Source organism: Protopterus annectens, chromosome 10.part0 (assembly GCF_019279795.1).
Source record: "Protopterus annectens isolate FY-2018-M chromosome 10.part0, PAN1.0, whole genome shotgun sequence".
Classification (NCBI taxonomy): Eukaryota; Metazoa; Chordata; order Ceratodontiformes; family Protopteridae; genus Protopterus; species Protopterus annectens.
In genome coordinates this window covers 566,330,713-566,351,236 of record NC_056744.1, presented here as the reverse complement: position 1 = coordinate 566,351,236, position 20,524 = coordinate 566,330,713, and the positions used below count along the sequence as shown (strand labels likewise).

The window sequence follows — 20,524 nt, the reverse complement described above, 5'->3', positions numbered from 1 at the left end:
TGGTGGTGATAGTATCATGCTTTAGAGTGGTTTTTCTTCAGATGGAACTGGGCCTTTGTCAAGGTGGAAGGAATTATAAACAGTTCCCAATACTAGTCACTTTTTGGCCCAAAACCTTCAGGTGTCTGCTAGAGAAATTTCACCTTCAAACACTGACCCCAAGCATACATACAAGTCAAACGAATGGCTTCACCAGAAGTTAATGTTTTGGAATGTCCCAGCCAGAGCCCAGACCTAAATACAATAGAAAAACCTGTGGGGTGACCTGAAGAGGGCTATGCACAAGAGGTCCTCGCAATGACAGATCTGGAGTGCTTTTGCAAGGAAGAGTGGGCAAATATTGCCAAGTCAAGGTGTGCCATGCTGAGACTCCTACCCAAAAAGGCCTTTTGCTGCAATTAAAAATCAAAAGGTACTTCAAAGTATTAGTTTACGCGTGTGCACACTTATGCATCCAGCTTATTGTACATTTTTATAATTTATTCTCTTAATAGATTTGTTTTTCAGTTTAATTGTACAGGTTATAGGTCACATTAAAGGTGGGTGGGAAAAGTTTTAAAATGATTTACTGTGGTCTCATTACGTCACAAAAACCTGGCATTTTAACAGATGTGTACACTATATCCACTGTATACAGGGCTGGCTTTAGGCCATTGGACCAATTTGGCCAAACAGGCAAATCTCCAGGTCATGCAAGGCTAATTACCCCCATCATAGCCTAATGCAGTGCCCCAACAGACAGTGCAGCAAAATTGCAAGCAGTTTTCCTACGGGTAGTCCCGATACAATAGATGTTAGAATCAGTATTTGCAGCTTCATGCCGGTTGTATAGTTCAGTGTTAGTTGCTCGCACTTCCATAGTAATTTGCTGTTGCCAAGTGTTCGATAGGGTTTTGTGAGAGAAGAAGGTACAAGATGAGGCCCAAGTAGCTGCAGAGCAAATATCCAATGAAACTCTGAACTAAACGGCCGTTGAAGCAGTTCTAGATCTGGTAGAACATGCCTTCACATGACCTGGCAGGGATATACGCCTGGCAGAATATGCCAGAATACACTGGGAAATCCAATGGGCAATAATTACCTTGGATACTAGTTTCCCTAAAAAGGGTTTAGAAGAGGAAATTAAGAGTTGGTTGGATTTACGAAAGGCTTTAGTTCTATTCCAGCAGAAATGCAACTGGATGTACACATCCAATAAATGCAAATTTGTATTCTTCCTTATTTTGGAAATTTGGGAAGACAACCGGGAGATTAATCACTTAATGTTGGGACTCTGAAGCTACCTTAGGAAGAAAACAATTAGTACACAAGGGAACCCTGTCCTTATGAAAAATCATACAAGGGGCTTTGACAGAATGCTTGAAGCTTTGAAGCTATCCTGGCAGAAGTAATAGCAACCAAGAAAGCAGTCTGCCAGGACAAAATTGTAGATCCAAAGGCAGTGGGTTCAAATGGGGGGGGGGGGGGGGTCACGAAACTGAAGCCTGTAGCACTAGAGATCCCATGGTGGCGTTTGGTCCTTCACCAGGGGGAGGGGGCGAAGAAAGGTGCCTTTGAGGAAGGTCTTGCAAAGTGTTGATAGCAAGGAAACATCACCCACATGAAAAATAGAAATTGCAGCAAGTTGGACATTAACCATAGAAAAACTGGCACCTTGCTGAAAGCCTAGTTAAAATTCCAGCACTGTGGAAACTGGGGCAGTGAAGGGATCTAGGGCACAATGCAAAGCCCAGTTCAAGAAGCCATCTCCATTTGCTGGAGTACACCTTTCTAATAGAAGACTTGAGCTGCCACCAAGATCCTTTTGATGGGCAAAGATAAGCTGGGAGTCCTGGCCATCAGGGGAACTGGAGCAGCCAAGCATTGAGCTTCAGACTGTCCAGGTCTGAATGGGAAATCCCCAAGGGATAAGATTAGATCTGGAACTGGATCCAACATCCATGGTGGAACCACTAGATGGGACCAGAGGGGGAAGCCAGACTGAGGCCAGAATGGGGCAATGAGGATAACTAGGTCCCCAGCCTGCGAGCTTTCTGAAGGAATTTTCATATTAAAAGGGAAGAGGGGATAAGCATACAGAAGTCTGGGGGGGACCCCCCCCCCCCAAGCATGAATCTTGGTCTATGGGGATTCCCCTGTCAGGGGGAAGAGAAAAACTCGCTGCATTTCAAGTTGGGACAGGCGAAGAGATCACAGCAAGGCTGACCTCACTTGTGAAAGATCTGTTCTGCTACTGAAGGATGCAGAGACCACTTGTAAGGTGTCAGAATAGACCTGCTGAGCCTGTCCACTAGAATGCTGGACCTCCCCAGCAAGTACATTGCCAACCGTTCAGTGGAGATCACCCACTCCCATACTCTCATGGCTTTGCGACATAGGAGACAACATCTAGTTTCCTCATGCTTGATGTACCAGACCCACCAATTAACTAGTCTGGACAGCAATAGTCCCTGGGAGAAGATGGGCATGGATAGCCTGTAACACTAGCACTGCCCTCATCTCCAGGATGAGGATATGCAATCCAGTCTCGCAGTTGAAAGATGAAAGGAAAGACCCTTAAGGTCTGAGGAATTAATCCACCACAGAAAAGGGTCCCTGCACAGATTCAAACAGGGTGAGTCAACTGGAGAACTAACATGGACCATTGTACCGCAAGGGTCCACTGAAGAACCCGCATGCAAAAATGTGCCACAGGGAAGAGACTTATCGTGGCTGCCATGGACCACAATGCCTGCAATACTATTTCTGCCATCAGTGAGTTTGAAGAATGGAAAGGACACGTAGCTTCAGAGACTGTATCCTGTCCGAAGTAAGAAAAGTTTTGGTTTGAATTATGTCCAGCTGAGCCCCAGTGAAGTCTAATACTTGAACTGGGGCCAGAGACTACTTGAAAGTTGATTGCATTACCAAACTGCTGGGCTAGGAGGAGAAAGGAATCAGTTTGATAGTTTGGCTCCTCGCTCCCCCTGCTGGGCATAATCGTCCAGGTAGAAGACTTGTATGCCCTGGAGTCTCAGGCGAGTCACTACTGACATATTTGGTGAACACCTTGGGGGCTGTGGTGAGACTAAAGAGAAGTGGTCTGAACTGGTAATGATTGGCTCCTAGCCAGAAGTGGCAAAACCACAGCACCTGTCCATCTTGATGTGATGAAACATATCCTGGAGGTTGCTAGAGCACATCCACTTGTTCTCCTGCAGGAAGGGTAAGATGATTGAAGTCTAACCATCTGGAACTTCATCTTGGCCACTGACAAGTTCAAGATGGAGAGATACAGAATGAGTCTTAGACCCCCCCCCCAAAAAAAAAATCATCTTTGGCACCAAAAAGAACCTGGAATAAGTGCTTAATCCAGAGTGGTATGGGAAGACAGGATGGCTGACTCTTGGCAACTTTGCAGTTTCCAGTGCTGCATTCTCCCTGTGCACAGGAAGATCTGGAAGAGATTTGGGCAATGGAGGTTACTTGAGAAAGGGGATTGAATAGCCTCTGGATATAATTTGCAACACCCAACAATCTTTCATGGACTACCATGCAGTTAGGTGTAGCAAGAAACTGCCCCGAACTGCCTCCAGAGAGGAGCAGCTGGGCAACCCTTCAGGGTTGCTGCACAGGTCTCAAAGGCTAGAGACCTGTGATTTCTTTGACCCCCTCTGCCTCTAGGGCAAATCCCCCTTTGCCCCTGGGGGGAGGGGAGTGTCCCAAGTGTCCTGGGGAAACTCTAGATTTCCAGAACCACATCTTGGTCCCTCACTGGTTCCTAGAGAAAGGATCACTGAGGGGCCAAAAAGCAGATTTTGACTCAGGCAGTCTTCCATTCCTTCTCACTCTGAACCAAGGTGTCATGTACAGATGAACTGTCATACAGGGCATTCATAAAAGATGCCTTAAAGGGTTCTGAAAATGCAGAGCTGGAGCCAGGCATGTAGCCTGATTGCAATGCCAGTACCAGCAGCTCTAGTGGCACCCTTCATCACATGGACAAAGGTGTTAGCAATGGATTTCAGGGTGGCCATACGAGCAGAATACACCTTGTCCAACACAGACCCAGGGATAGACTCAGTCATCAGACCCAGGGATAGACTCAGTCATCAGGCCTCGCTGCAGCCGAAATCACATGCGCCATGTAATTCAGCACCCATATAGAGAAGGTTGCTGAAGTGTACATCTGCTTCCTGAAACAGTCCATCATCCTTCACTGTCAGGAGGGTGACCTGTAGAGTTCTTCTGAGCAAGCTCCTTAGTGGCAGCTGCGGACACCATGGCATCAACCAGGGATCCCTTATTCCAATGGGACCAGTCTGAAGGGGGCTCAAAACCTTGTCCTGGTGGTTGGGAATGGGTTCCGTCTGGTTCCTTCCAGACTAGAGATCCAAGAAACACTAAAGGACCCATGGTAGGAGACACCCAGGAAGTAGAGGGTCCTGCAGCAAATTACCCCAGACAAATCCGTTCCTGGAGGAAGTGTTAGGGCAGACCACCCCCCACACCGTCAAAGGAGTTCCACGTAGTCTCCAAAGTAGATCCTCTGAGGTGAGCAGGGGGAACCTTCCCCTTCCTCCAAATCTGCGTCTTGACAAGGGACTCCAGTGGGGAGTCTACATACCTCCTTTTGCACATTTGTTGCAAGGGGTCTCTGGGGAGGACTAGTCAACATCTTGCTGTGTCTAAGAGGAAGCACCCTGCGGCAGAGAGGTGGCAGGCTGTCCCAGAGATAGTAGAATAGACTGATCTGCACTAGAAACAGAGGAAGCCAGGGCAGAATCCTAAGAGATAGTAAAGGGTCTCTGAGGAAAAGTACCCTCGCCACCACATAGAAAGCCAAAGGGCACTGGACCGCCTGGGAAAAGATAGGATGAGCCTTACCCTCTGACCAAAGGGTAGTCCGATGAGCCTCCAGGTGCAGAGATACCAAGGGGAAGGCTCTGCTCCAACAAACTGAGCAGACCTCACCCCCTTGGAGCCAACTGAGGCTACGGCTCCAAGAACTGGTCAGATCTGACTTGCTCAAGGTCATTTTCAGCAGTGAGGTACAAGGCATCATTGAAGCTGGCCCCTCGGCGTCCTTTACTCCTACTCTGATCTGACTTCACCTGTTTTGGAACCCTTGGATCAATGGGGATAAAAACGGACTGCATTCTCCCTGATCCAAAGGGAGAGGGGGCAGGCAAGACTCCCATCTGTATCTGGGTGCAGATGAACTTCTGCATAATCCTATCAAATCACTGCTTTTCCAAGACTATGGGTGGAGCAGGAAGAGGACACAAGACACCAGCTAGAGAGGTGGTGGGGGGGGCCTGAGCTGGCGACTGGGTCCAGATCACCTCCAGCTCTGGACAGAACCGAGGGGAAGAGCGAGTCAGGGAGACTCCAGACTGACAACCCAACTTTGGCTGGGGGGGGGGGGCTGGCCAAAGCACAGCAATCTGGGGATTGCTTCTTGGGCCTCTTGATTTGGCCGGTCTCCATCGCCAGACCCCTTAGCAGGAGTCTGAGGTCCCAGAGGCCAAGGTGGAGACTGGGGTAGGAGTAGAGGTGGAAGAGTCCAGAGTTCTGGAAAAGAGGGAAGTAGGCCCTTGAGGATTAGTTTGCTCCTCCTTTCCATAAGTGCCTGGGGATTAAATCCAGTACAGTAGGTCTGTAAATGGGCTGCCAAGACATGTGCCCATCAGCTGGAAATAGCTAGTGTCCACATTGCACATTTTCTGAAGCCTGGTTTGGGGCATCAGAAATTCTCCCAGCCTATGGCCCAGCACACACTCATGCAGAGTTAAAACACCTCTTAACTGAAAGTGCAAGGTGAGGTAGAAAAGCAGAAAGAAAAAAGATAGGAGAAAAATCTAAAGGTTAAAGATACTTGCCCAATAATCTGACTATGCTGCTTTTATAATTAGTATACAACTAGCTCCACAATGCCCATGTCCTCCAAATTACCTGTTTGTTGCAGCTGTATATGCTCAATATGCTGCTCCCATCTCTAGGGGATTGATATGCAAATTGGTCTTGACCATTTGCCTTGGACCTTCCAACCCAGGTAATGAACCCCCAGCTGGGAAGTGTCTATGGTCAATGTGACATTGGGGAAGGAACAAAAGGACTCCCTGTTGGACTTCTGAGTGCAGCCAGCATAGGAGAGCGTCCTTTGACAATTGAGCGATTCAGCTGACAGACCACTGAGCCACCAGCATCCATTGAATGATTCCAACAGCATACTTGGATAAGAGAATCCTTGTTACCATGACAGCCAAACCTAATGCTTTAAGGACTAATTGCTGGGGATTTGTGAATGACCAGAATTGGTCTGATGCAATTTTAAGGTGGATATCCTGTCCAGAAGCAGGTAGGCTAGGGTAGGCTAGGCAACTGGCAGTGTCTAGACGTGTTCCTATAAAGTTTAACTATATGGGATGTAGTTGTGATTTTTGCATGTCGATAGTGATGCCCAAGGTAGGGACTAGATGTAGTAGCCTTGTCTTGTAGTAGATGACTAGTTGGTGGTCAGTAGGCAGTCTAGATGAAACTGGTTGAATCCAGTCTCAAGTGAGATGCTACCACCATGCATTTGAACACCCTAGGGGTTATTGTGAGACCAAAGGAGAGTACTCTGACTGGCCCCCAGCAAGAAGCTGTGAAGACTTCTTGAGCACCTGTTCATTTTGATGTGATAAAAGGTAGATGGGATAAAAGTTGCCCTTTGATAATAGTGGTATAATGGACTGAACTGTGACCATCTAGGCAATTTGGTCTGGTGGGACCTCCAGGATGACCTAGAGCAGATTTATCATTTATAATGTTGCTTCCTCCCTCTGACTGGGTGAACAATGGGAAGATTTCCTTGGTTTTGGAAATATGGAAGGAAATATCCTCTGGATAGGATCCTTTGCACCCAATGATAATTTGTGATGACTAACCAGGCATCTGGGTGCATAAGTGCCCCCCCCCCCCAACTGCCTTCAGAGAGGGAGTGTCAGGTAACCTCTCTGGAGCACTGAGGATACGAGGAGGAATATTGATACTTGATTCTGCAGACCCTGTGCTGCATGCAGGTGTCTACCATAATAGTCCCCCCCCCTCCTCTGGGGGAAAATCCTCAAGATTCCCGAAAAGGATCTTGAGACTTTTTGAACCACAATTTCCTACCACAATGATTCCTGGAGAAAGGAATTTGTGGGGTAGAAAAATAGATTCCAACAGCAGATAAGGTCTTTCACTGCAGGAGTCTCTACCAGTGGGGCCAATGACAATTAAAAAGGAGCATTGGACACCATCCATGAAAGGTTCTGTGAAGTCAAAGCCACATCCAGGCACGACTCCTTATAACAATAACTAAACCAGCAGCCGTTTAGGTACCCTCTGTGGCATGTGAGAGTTAGCCTCATGGACAGAGATTGGCCACCCCACAGTCCATATGGAGGAAAGGGTTTTCTGTTCCTATGCAGATGTGGACCCTTGGGCATAGTTAGACACAAAGTCCCTCTGTAGTCTGATGTGTGCCAGGTAGTTCAGTGATCAGTGCCAAGGTCTCCATGTATACCAATTTCAAAGATGTCCAAAGCCCTAAACTCAGTTAGGGGGGGTGGGCAGAAGAGCTCTGTTGGGGTAGCTCCTTCTTGGTGCCTCCTGCAACAACCATCGCATCTACCAGGGAACCTTTTGTTCAAGGTTGCTTATCTGTAGGGGTATGAGGATTTTGTCAGCTCTTTTCATTGATGAGCTCCAGTGTCAGACTCCTCCCATGCCCTGCAGGAGGGGTCTACAAGGTAATCGTGAGGGTGTCACCCAAGATGTAGACTGGCCAGACGCAAAGGCCTCCAGAAAGACTTTAGGAAGGAGTTTGGGTAGACCATCCACCTCTTTGGCGCAAGATTTCAAGGTGGTCTCCAAAGGAGACTGGAGATCTTGGGGACCCTTCCCTTTTAAGTCCGTATCTGTCAAGGAATCTTGAGGGGACTTATAGGTGCCTCCTTTTGCAGTCTCAAGGGACCTCATTGGTGGGATATTCCTGAGAGGTTTCTGAAGAGGCAGGGAGCTCCACAAGGGAAGCTGCTCTTAGGGGCTGCCCAAATACCAGAGTCAATGTTTTTCTGCATCAGCTGTTGTCTGAAGTCAGGTAGTCAGTGCTATAAAGCAATGCAGCTGACACTATTACATCAGTTTCTTGCCCTAACCAGTCAGGAGCCCCAGGAAATATGGCCAAGCGGTCCTGGTGGTTAACCACCCCAAGAAGCTTACATCTCCCTAATGAAAGAGGATACAAGGGGGAAGGAGGGAGGGAAACAGACTGCAACAGTAAATACACCAACATATACATTTATGTAAGTGTATACAACTGTACTAGGTTCTTGGTGTTTCAGTGTTGCAGTCACCACCTGTGGGAAGATTCCCAAAGCTGGAGGGGGGGGGGTGTGGCAGGATTAAAGACCTAGGCATGGGTAAGGAGGCCCTGCAGCACTACAGAGGCAAACCCTGCCCTAGCCTTAGAGAAAAAGGAAGGTGGCAATGCTTTGTAAATGTATGGACCAAGGTCCAGGTGGCAGCTTTCAAGATGTCCCTAGTGGGAACAACTCTGAGGAATGCCGTGGAAGTGCAGGCTGCCCTAGTGGAATGGGTATGAATAGATTTTGGGGAGGTTTCCCATGAAATCTAACAGAAATTGACAGTGTGATATCCATTTGGAGATCTCTGCCACTAGGGCAAAACTGACAGTTGGTTGATTTTTCTGAAGGGTTTAGTACAGTCCAGGTAGTATCGGAGCTGCCTGTGCAGAATTCTTTGCCCCTCGTTTTGAGGGTTAGTGAAGAAAGTAGGCAGATATATGGCCTGGTTGAGCATCACACAGATACCACCCTGGGCATAAAGGCAGGGTTAGTTTCAAGGGAAAACTTGTCTACATGGAAAATGAATGGCTTAATGGCCATCTGTGCCTGAAGTTCAGAAACCCTTCTGGCAGAGGTGATAACTAGCAAAGCAGTCTTCCAGGAGAGGAATTTCAGTTCTGCTGAAGCAGCAGGTTCGAAGGGTGGCAAGATTAGTTTTTTTTTTTTTTTTTTTTTGAAAATCCCAGGCTGGCATGGAAGGCCTTCTGGGAGGTCTGATATTAGAAGCCCCTCTTAGGAATTGTTTAATCAAAGGGTGAAAAACAGGGGCTGGTCTAAACTGAGCTGAAATGGAAATGGCTGCGGTGTGGATTTTAGCAGAAGAGGAGAGGCCACTATGACAATTCCACTAGACAGTCCAGGATAAGAGGGGAAAGAAGTTTGAGGAACTGGCCCCTCCGGACTAGCATCAGAAGCAGAATCTTCCATTTACCTGCACAAGATTTTCTGGTGCTGGATCTTCTGGCCTCCAATATTGAGGACCTACTTGCTTAGCAGAAGCCCCGCTCTTACCTTAGGAAGATCAGCCATGCTGATATAGCAAATCTGGGTGCAGCATTTTCCCCCTCGCTTGAGTCAAGAGTTTTGGGATCTGGGGAAGCTGCCTAGGAGGATGTGATGTCAGGCTGCACAGCAAGGGGTACCAATGTTGTCTGGGCCAATAAGGAGCAGAGGATGGCCTTGGGCCCCTCCTCCCTTATCTTGTATAGGCCCTAGGACCAACAGCCTAGGACCAACAGCCTAGTACCAACCTATGAACCTTGGAAATAAGGTAGAGGGGGAATGCGTACATGAAGAGGAAGTTCCATGGGAAGGTCAAGGCATCCACCTTCCATGCCAGGTGGTGATACTTCTGGTGCAGAATTTCTTTAGCTGATGGTTGAGGTGGAAAGCCAAGAGATCCACCTCCGGATTTCCCCACACTTGACTTGCACAAAGATCTTTGTGGCACTGCCATTCATGGGGGTCCATCAAGAGTCTGCTAGAGTGGTCTGCCAGGGTGTTGATCCCTGGTATGTATTGGGCTATTCAGTGTAATCCAATGCAGGAGGCAGCCAGACGTTCATGGCTAGCCTGCACATAGGGTAAGATCGTGTCCCTCCCTGTCTGTTGATGTACCACATTACTGTGGTGTTCTGTTTTGATAAGGAGAACCCCTGGTCTGAGATGGGGTTGGAAGGATGTCAGAGCCTTACTGTGGTGTTCTGTTTTGATAAGGAGAACCCCTGGTCTGAGATGGGGTTGGAAGGATGTCAGAGCCTTTCGCACTGACATTTCCTTCAGGTTGATATGCAAGGGAAGGTGTTGGACATCCTAAAGATCTTGGGTGCCCCAAGTGATGTCTGAGGTGATTGTCTGTCCAGTGGGGCAATGAAGGGAAGACCCTGGTTCTTGGCACAGGCCCCTGCCCACAAGAAAAACTCTGCCCTTATACAGGGGATCAGATGGAGAGCATCTCTAGAGGTTGAGAGCTTTGACAAAGGTTCCTTAGATACCACTGAAGTTTAATACGTAGCCTGGCCAGAGAAATTAGAAGGATGCAAGAAGCCATGTATCCCAAGGCTTGCAAGAACTTCCTTGCTATGAAGTGACTTTTGGACACCAGTTGGGTAAAGTAGAGAGGCAGGAAACTGATATTCTGGAGATAGCAAGGCTATTTGTGATGCTGTGTCCAGCAGTGCTACCAGGAAAAATATGATTCTCCTGGAGGGAGGATGCTTCGATTTCTTCTGGTTGATGAACCCCAAGGAAGTTAAGAAGATTTTGACAAAGTAGGTCCTGGAGCAACTTTTCTTTGGTCTGCCTGAATAAGGCAGTTATCCAGATTTCTGGCTGCAAAATGCTATGGCCAGAGTCAAACATTTGCTAAAGCCATGGGAGCAGTAGATGAGCCAAAGAACAGAGAACTGAAAGTTCTGTGAGCCTGCTCTGAAATGCAGGAATTTCCCTCCCTTATGGGGCTATGGAGGTGTGCATCTTTTAGGTCCAAGGTCACTAACCAGGCATTTTAGTCAGCATAGGCAGCAGCTGATGCAGGGTTAGCATTTTGCATTTGGGGACCACGAGGGACGTGTTCCGAATAGACAGATTCAGGATGGGGTGCCAACTGCCCTCCTTTCTGGAAACAAGGAAAGCCTGGAATAAAAGCCCTTGCCTGCTTGATCTGCAGGGATAGGTTCTACTGCCCCCTGGGCAGTGAGATTGACTTGCTTTAATGCCTCTACCCACTGATTGGGAGGAGAGTCTTGGTACCCTCTAGGAATTGGGAGTTTGTTGAAAGGGAATTTGTATCCTTGAAAAGTTATCTTCAAGACCCATTGGTCCTTGGTTACAGACTGCCAATTTTCTTTGCAGAGGGACATCCTTCCTTTGAGCTTTTTGGTGAAAGGCAGGAGTCAATTTTTGCCATAGAGGGATGGCTTAGAATTCCCTGCCTTAGAGGCGGATGTGGTCCACTGTTTGGTTCTCTATTGTCCCTGCTGTAGGGACCTGGGTGGCCTGTCCCTGCAGGGCTTAGCTTGCCCCAGTCTGTTAAACTGGAAAGAAATCTTACAGTGCATACATTTTGCTTTGTTTTCCATCTTTAAGCACCTCTTCTGCTTTTTCTCCAAAGAAGCGGTCTTTATCCAAAGGTGCACAAGTTAATTTAGACTTGACATGATCAGGTAGAGATTGTTCCTTCAACCATGCATATCTCCTAATGACAGATAGACACTGCTGCCCTGCTACAGGCTTCTAGTGAGTTATATCCAGTGTAAAGAGTGCCTAGCGACTTGACAAGTAGAGTGCAATAAATCCAACTCCTTAGAATTGGCAGTCTCAGAAAAGTAGAAATCTTTTGCTTTATATAGTTCGAAAGTGTGCATTTTAACATATAGAACAGACAGTTGAGAGCTCTGATAGACAAGGTTAGAGGTGTAAACCTTTTTACCCCATCTGTCTAGAGCAGAGCTTTGGCATACTCATCAGGAGTAGGGTTCTTTGCAGAACTAGCCCTGGATCCCTTGGGCCCCTATGTAATTACCTCCAGGTCTGCAGCAGGATTTCTGTACAAGTATTAGAGTCTGGTACTCTGTCTGGCTTACTGCAGCAGGAGGTAAGGTAACTAAACTAGACTCCTGGAAATCATCCACCACTTCTAAAACAGGGGGGATGGCAAGGGGTCTGTGCTGGGATAGGTCTAGAAATTCTTAGCCTTTTCTTGGACGGAGGGAAATCCTGAGATTCCCTTTGGGAAACCCTCCACACCCTCAGGGGAACATTTCAGTGGGAGAGTTCTTCCGATGGGGAGGCAAAAGGGATGGATTCCTCTGAATCAGAATCCTCATAAGCAGTAAAAGGTTGTGGTTAATCCGATTCCTTAGAATCGGAGTCAATAGTTCAGAAGGATCTCTTTCCCTTTTAGAAGTTGTGGCTTAACTGTCCCCGATAAGGGAAATAAGATCCTCCACCATCTTAAGCATCTGGGCCTGGGGTTGAGGGGCAGGAGTAAGATGGTGGCTAGAGGTAGATTTTCTAGTGGTGGCCTGGCTTCTAGGCTTAAGAGCATTGATCAGTCAAAGAGAAACTGTAGTCTGGTGAAGTCTATTTCTAACTGGAATCAGTAGTGCGAAAGACCTACTCAGAAGCTGCTGCCTGCATTGTGGCTCCAGACCAAACAAGAGGCAGACACAGCCAAAGGCTCTGAAGACCAAGACATCTCTGTAGAGAATGGCGTAGCCATCTCATCAGGGGCTGCAAAGCTTCTGTCCAACAAATGTTTGCTACTAGGGAAGGGCTCGAGACTTTTTACATCTCACCTTTCTAAACAAAAGGCATCTCAAAAGGAAGATTCTCCAGTCCATTTCTTCTGGCGCTTCCCTAAGCATCTTTCAGGTCCAATTTCCACATTCTTATTCACACTCTTCAGGTACTATTTATAGTTAGAGTCATACTCTGAATTCCCTGCTTTGCCTTTTGGTGTTTCTACAGCACCACGGTTTTCCAAAAACCCGTTATAACCTTATGCAGAAGTCCTAGTATTCAAATGTTTTTGACCACCTTAACTCATTACATCAGAGTGACACCTCCAGATGAATCTACAGTTCTGATATATTGCATCAGCATATCCAAATCAATGCTATATACAAGGTTTTAAACTCATCTTAAAGCTTACACAATGGCAAACAGCTGCATTAATATTTGATTATTTGTCTAGTGCAGGTAGAGCTATATTAACTTTTTATATTTAGATATAGTTTTCACATTCTAAATATATCAACCACCAAGTAACAGAATTCCTTATCCTCATAAAAGCTCTTAGATGAATGACATGCTGCTGACATTGTAACACTAGTTGCAGAGATATTGTAAGTTGCGTCTTTCGGCTTTTCCCGGTTAGGGGTTGCCACAGCGGAACTCAGATCCACTAAGGATTGGCAGTAGATTTTTACATGCAGAGTTGCCAGCCCTGACGCACAGCCTTCAACTAAGGTACGCCCATTCACGCATGTCTCCAGACAGAAGATGCTCAAGCCGAGAATCTAACAGGACAATGTCTTACTGTGAGGCGATAGTGCTACCGCAGCACCACCACTGCAGTTGCAGAGATATTGTAAGTGGTTTACAAAATTACAAAAGGTAGTTTTTACTGACTAGAACATAAAAGTACTACCAATATAAAAATAGTTTGTGCTGAAGGGTGTGCCATTTATACTTTTCATAACCTCTATGGTTCCAGAGATTTGAACATTTGTTCAAAATATGAGGACATAGTGAAAATGCTTGGGCTCTGCTCATTGGAAGCTGCACTGAAAACTTCCAGAACTTCATTGGAGTGAACGAGTCTAATGCTATCTCAGCAGCTTCTGCAGGATCTTGAACTTACCACGATGCTCATAATTTCTCCAAATCTTTTAGGTTTGATACCATTACAGAAATGGACCCCATTCAAGTCAAAGATTAAAGTTCATGAAATTAGTATTGTTTCAATCTTTGAAGCCAGAAGTGCTCTTTGCAACACCTGAAATGCTCCAGGTAATGACTCTAGCAATTTGCACAGTTACATGTATTGGTAACGGTACTTGCATATTATTGCAACCAGATTTTTGCAGTTGCGACCTTTGCATACTTCCACATAAATGAGACCATGAAACACTAAGGTGGTGCTGTGAGTCAGTTTGGCTATGGACTAACTTTGCATTACTTTCAGGAAGACAAACCATTTGAGAAAACCCTCTTCCTGTTTTCAGCGTGCATTACAGATGCACGCTTGAAATGTCATGCCTGCTGCCATTCTGATGAATGGATTTGTTTTGTATGTCTGGAATGAATCCTTCAGAGAAGGCAAACACACACACACTAGTGATGGTTTTGGTCCCTTTTTTTTGGGAGGGGGAGGCAATTTAGAAAGGTATATTCAGGTGAACAATCAGGTGAATAAAAAAGCTGTTACCATCCACAAAGTACAGGAAGAAGAGCACTGTCCAGCAGTAACACGCATTCGGAAGTGCACTTAGTACCTGTAATAGAGGTGATTTTGAGTTTGTCTATTTCTAAACTATGTCCAGTGCTTCACAAAATGGAGACTGTTACCACCAGAAGTGAAAGCATTCACTGTAGTTTAACGTAAGAAAGGGAGCAGTCCCTGAACTTGAGAAATTTACAGTCTACATCACAGGGTGCATTTGATGATTCGCTTTTCCAGTAGCTGACATCATCCTTTGAAATACAGGTACTGCAAAGTGGAGTTTCACTGTGGAGTTACAGGAGCAAACCGGTACAGATTCGCACCCTCGCTCCTCTTCCTGGCTCATACTCGCAGTGACAGAGTAATGTTTTCTTCCTTACAGACCCCTTCTTAGCTGAAGCAACCCATTTCCACACACATACCGAATTATGGCAGTGCAGAAATCTGGTTGCGATAATACACAAGTACCTTGGTAACATATCTAAAACAAGACACTAGATTCTTTACAAGACCTGTTGCTCTTACTACTGCTGGGAACTCTGGGCATCTTCCTTCCACACTGGCTTAATTTCAGCCTGTAAACACTCATTTTTAATGCATCTACCAAGACACTAGTCGCTGGGTGTAGCAGTTTCAATGATCAATGCTACTTTTGCCTTTTCGTGGATAACTACATCTGGTTCTCATCTTTTGAACTGTTGGTAATGGGTGGTCCTATGTGATGACAGATGGGCACGTTGAAAAGCATCCACTTGTAAGCAAGTCCTCTGGCTTGAATAGACATAATGCCCTTTTACTGGAAAGGGATGCTCCTTTTGGCTTGTCCCAGTTCTACTGCCAAGAGTCCTACACAAGATAATTTGGGACAGGCCTAAAATCTTGCTGGAAAGTACCATTTTACTCCAACAGCATTTGCTTCCCCTCCTATTTCACTTGCCAGGGACAATAAAGTTACACAGGATGATCTTCTCGTACAGATTCCTATTCACCTTGGACTTCTTATCCTACAGTTGTCTTCAGTGAGAGAAGATTCCTCTTCTACAACATGCAGTACGTCTTTAGAAAACTGGGGAGTACATTATATTGCTAAATGGAAAGGTTCTTTTTGGTGTCACAAATGACTAGGACCCTGTGACCATTGTCTGCACCAGAGCAAAAAAAGGCACTCTTCCCAGGTTTATGTGGAATCCTTCCACCACACAGGTTTCCGGTTGCTGGTTAACATGCAAGCCAAATAACCAGAGAAAATAAGGAAGAATCACAGAATGTCAAATGTGTACCTTGGGCCATACAATGCCTGGAAGGGTCCAAGGCTTTGGTGTGTTGGCTGAATATATTATCCGCATAATGGATAATTTCTGTAGAGAATGATAGTGAGATTCACATCTGAAGGATTTCCTGATAAGCAGCCAAATTTCAGAACTACAGAATACACCCTTAAACTGTCAGTTTTGCAAAAATCCACACACTACCAGTGTTTCATCTACTTTTAGCTGCAGCCAATAGCAAACTGAATTCTGGATAGAGTCTAGAATTTTAGTAAAACCACTACAATAGTACGTTTGACTCTTACCTTTGTGGTAGGACTCTCTTCATATGGTTCATTCTCTTTGCTAATTAAAAAACTGGCAACGTCCATCTGCATGGCACTTCTGGTAGGGATATAGCGATCTCCTCCTGCCTTTGAGGGAGTACCTTGGACTTTACCAGATTTACCTTTATAAGAGAAAAATAATCCTTTAGAACAAGTCATATATGCCAAAATATATTGCTACAAAAACAAAGACCCCCTGTTTAAAAGTCACCCCACTCTAGTCTCAACCTTTCATGCACAGGAAGTTTTTTTTGGAGTCAATACCAAGCTGCACCTCTACTGAAACAGGAAGGAGTGGCAGGCCTGCATCTCACATGAAGTCAGACCTTGGTGCAAGACACTGCTTTACAATTCATTGCATGGGACAGCATTAAGTGTTGCAATTTTAGCCACCATTAGGTGCCATCAGCCTTGGGGGGGGGGGGTGTAGTAGAGCACCCTCACTTCCACCTGCAAGAGCATGGTCAGTTCACACAACCAGCTCCTCTGACCCTCAGTTAAGTAATCCCAGGTCATTGTCAGGGCTGTAGCACTAATTAGGATGTAAACACTTGTTCATGAAATAAAAAGTCTTTCCTGGAACAGTACACGCCAATACAAATCAGCAAAAACAGTCAAAAGGTGTAGAGCCAGAGAAATTCAACCTCAGGCCTAACCTTTGTTCTGAAAACTCAAACCACTAAAAAAAAAAAAAAAAAAAAAAAAAAAAAGTGTGGTCATTAGGGCAACAGTCCAAAAGGGACCCACTTAATGAGGCAATGCACCAAATGGTCTACAAATAAAAAGTCACAAACCTAGAGCACCAAAGTTGTATGTGGGGGTCACCAAGTATACAAGACATACTTATGGAAAAACTGAAAAGCAACCACAAAGAAAATATCAAGCCCAATATAGCTACAGAACTTGGGGATGGATTAATCTTGAGCATACTAACTGATTTATGTTCGTAAGATCAGCAGCCCAACTGGGGAGATACCAGTGTACAATTTAATCGGCAAGTGTATCAAGCTAAAGAAAAATCTTGCTCTTTCTAGAGCAAGTAGAATCTGCAATACCTGGGAAAGTGACTAGTCTGGATATCAGCCTTGCATAATCTGCTACAGCAGTAGCTACTGATCTGGTAAAACTCAATAGTTCATGGCTGGATACATTTTATGTAGAACTGGAGTAGCTTAATCACAAGGGCAGAGCCCAAGTGAAGAAATAAGCCAGCATTACCCACAAGAGTCTTTATAAAAAAAGTAAAGATAGTTTACATTTTTAAATGGCATAGCATCTTGGAAACTTGCCACTGTAGTGCTTTCTTGACATCTGTGAACTACAACTTTCTACTATGCTGCATTGGACAACTGCAAGTCACACTAGGTAGATTAGAGTGTACTACTTGCACTCCTAAGTCCCAAACGTGGAGTCCCATTTTGAGAGAATCAGTGTGTTAATACTGGAAATTAAAGTTGTATACGTGCCTTTTGAGTGAAAGGGCTTTTGTCAGACTTCAGTCCATTTTTTGAAGCAGAGTACAGTTGTGTAAAAAATAAACAGAATCCCTTTTCACTGTCCCAGTATTCTTGACCAAAGGGATCTTCTGCCAAGGACAGCCCAACATCTGGGCAGTACATAAACTCCTTTAGAATTTACAGATGTCATTATGTCACATGTATGCTTCTTGCACAAGGCATAGGGTATAAACTATGCACATCCTCCTGGGGCTTTTCACTTCTGAGGTAACAGAAGGTTCTTGGGGACCAGGAGGAATGTGTATTCAGAGAAGAAAAAAAGGACCAGTTGTCAGGTAGGCATGAGAAATAGGGCAGAGCAAAAAGGGGGCTGAGGGAGCCAATGAATACTGCAGTGAAGTGAACATTCGTTGCGTATTACCATAACGTTCCATCTGTATTGTTGATCCTCGTTCAGTCATTACGCATGGGTATCTGTTCCAAGCTCAGAACAGAGCCGGCCATTTTCCAAGCTCGCATCAGCTTCAAACTCTCAACCCACAATCCCTCTCTGTTACCTCAGATTGAGTTTGCAAGTCAAAGAAGGTAGAGGCTACCTCTGGTCAGATAACCAAAGAACCGGATGGCGAGTTCCACTAGAAACCATAGGAGGGAGGATCAACAATACAGATGGAACATTTAAGACATAACTATCTGATATTGTTTATCCTCGTTCATTCCTTATGCATTGGACAGACTCCCTAGCTACCTCTATTCCTTTGAGGCTCTCACGGAAGGACATTCCCCCCAGAGGACCAGAGAATCAAAAGACGCTCTTCCCCTGGAGGCCAAATCCAATTTGTAATTATTGATGAAGATATGGAGGTGTAGCCCAAGTTGAAGCTGCACAGATGTCATGCAAGGAAGCTCAGGCATAGAAGGCAGCAGAAGTTGCCACCGACCTTGTTGAACGAGCTTTCATGGTATTAGGCAACGAGATATTACGTTGTGTGTAAATAAAGGTCACACAGTCCTTCAACCATCTAGCTAATGCGACCTTAGCAACAGCCGATCCTAATCTAGATCCAGAAAAGGCCAAAAATAACTGGTCAGATTTACGAAAGGGTGTAGCCCTGTTAATTTAAAAACTGATTTGCCTGTGTATATCTAGGGTATGTACGCAATACTCTCCTTTGTTTGAATGATTGGGAAAGAAAACTGCCAATTCAATGGCTTGATTAATGAACATTTCAGAGATCACTTTAGGCAGAAATGACAGATTAGTTCTCAGACACTATCTCTATGAAAAATCAAGTATGGACTCTTGATACATAAAGCTTGAAGTTCAGAAATACGGCTGGTAGAAGTAATAGTGACCAAAAAAAAGGTTTTCCATGACAAATACTTTGTCACAAGAAGAGGCTGGTTGAAAAGGTGACATTGTCAGAGCTTGTAGAATTAATAAACCCCATGGGTGACTAGGTTCTCCAAAAGGTGGCTTCAGATGATTCACACTTTTTATGAAGGTCTTGCACAATTTATGGGAAATGAGGAATCTTGGACACCCTCATGAAAATTATAAAATTGCAGCCAAATGAACTCTAATGGTAGAGGCTGATAATAGACACTGGTGCTGAAAAAAAATTGTTTATCTTTCAGCCAGCAGGTAAATATTTTCCACTTGCTCAGATAAGCAATTCTAGTGGAAGACTTATGAGAAGCTATGAGAATATCACGTACTGGTAAAAAGATCATTCTGCCTGGCAAAGGGAATTGGAGTAGCCAAGCCAGGAGCTTCAGGCTGTTCAAGTTGAAATTAATCTGGTTATGTGGGTGCGAGAAACTGGTTGGATGGAGAATCCATGGTCGATCAAGTAGGCGAGGCCAAAGGAAGGGGAACCAAATCTGTCGAAGCCAATATGGTGCTACGAGGATCACCTTGCTCTTCAACTGACTGGCTTTCTTCAGAAACTGGGGAAAGGGTGGAAATGTGTAAAGATCAGAGGGCCAATAGTGGACTAGAGCATCCCTGGGTGACTTCCCAGAGGAAAATCAGGGAAAAGTAGTTGCTGCATTTGTAGTTGGTTGGGGATGCAAAGAGGTCGCAGCAAGGATGGCCCCAGCGGTGGAAGATCTCCACTGCTATCAAGGGATTCAGGGACCACTCATGAGGTTGAAGAATGCACCTGCCGAGTCTTCTGCTATCATGTTGGAAATCCTGGGAATGTGCGTTGCTAGAAGAAAATAGTTGGTAGTCATCACCCATTGCCATATCCTCATGGCCCCTCAACAAAGGGGGTAAAGATTTGGTTCCACCTTGCTTGTTGATGTACCAGACCACCACTATGTTGTCTGATTGAATCGCAATTGTCCCAGACAGCAGCAGGGGATGGAATGCTTGCAACACCAGAAGCACCACACTCTGCTCTAGAACATTTATATGCAGATGGGCCCCCAGTTCGGACCAAGTGCCTTGGACTGTGTCCCGGACATAGCCCCCCCCCCCCATCAGGGAGGAGTCTGTGGTCACTGTGGCCTTGGGTTGCTGGGGGGGGAGAAGGGGCGAGACCATTGCGAGAGATGGTGAGTCATCCACCAATTTGAATCCTGTTTGCACCTGTGGGTTACTTGAATCCTGGCTGAAAGAGGATGCTGAAAAGTATACCATTGTAGAAGCCTCATGTGAAACCTGGCCAGGAGAACAATGGTGATTGAGGCTGCCATGGAACCCAACAGCTGTAGAAAGTACAGTTGTGTACACCTACCATAAATGTAGATGTTAGTGTCTTCTACTGTTGCAGTCATGACTGTAGGGTTCTCCCCTGCCAGCAGGCAGCCCTCGGTCGGCCAGAATCCCAAAGTCTGGGTCTGGCGTCTGCTGTTCAACCATGCTCCCGGACGTCAGAGCGCCAGGAGTACAAAGCTGACAGCCGACGCCATCTTCCAGTTTCTTGCCCCAGATGTCAGGAGTCCCAAAATGAAAAAGGTTCCATAACCTTTGCAAATACACCTCATAAGAATGGTGAAAAAAGGAAATACACAAAAGTAAAAATAAGAGGGGACAGGAGGGAGGGAAACCCAGACTGCAACAGTGAAGACACTAACATCTACATTTATGGTAGGTGTACACAACTGTACCATGTTAATAGTGCTTCACTGTTGCAGTCAT

At 45.6% G+C, this 20,524-nt stretch overlaps 1 protein-coding gene across 1 annotated transcript in view; it reads right to left on the bottom strand.

Moving 5' to 3' along the window:
* Positions 1–20,524, bottom strand: part of CDC20 (cell division cycle 20) — a 710,318-nt gene that overhangs the window by 611,902 nt on the left and 77,892 nt on the right. The window contains exon 3 of the mRNA XM_044085408.1: positions 15,899–16,041. Coding sequence (XP_043941343.1) covers positions 15,899–16,041 — 143 coding nt within the window. The remainder of the gene's footprint in view (positions 1–15,898; positions 16,042–20,524) is intronic.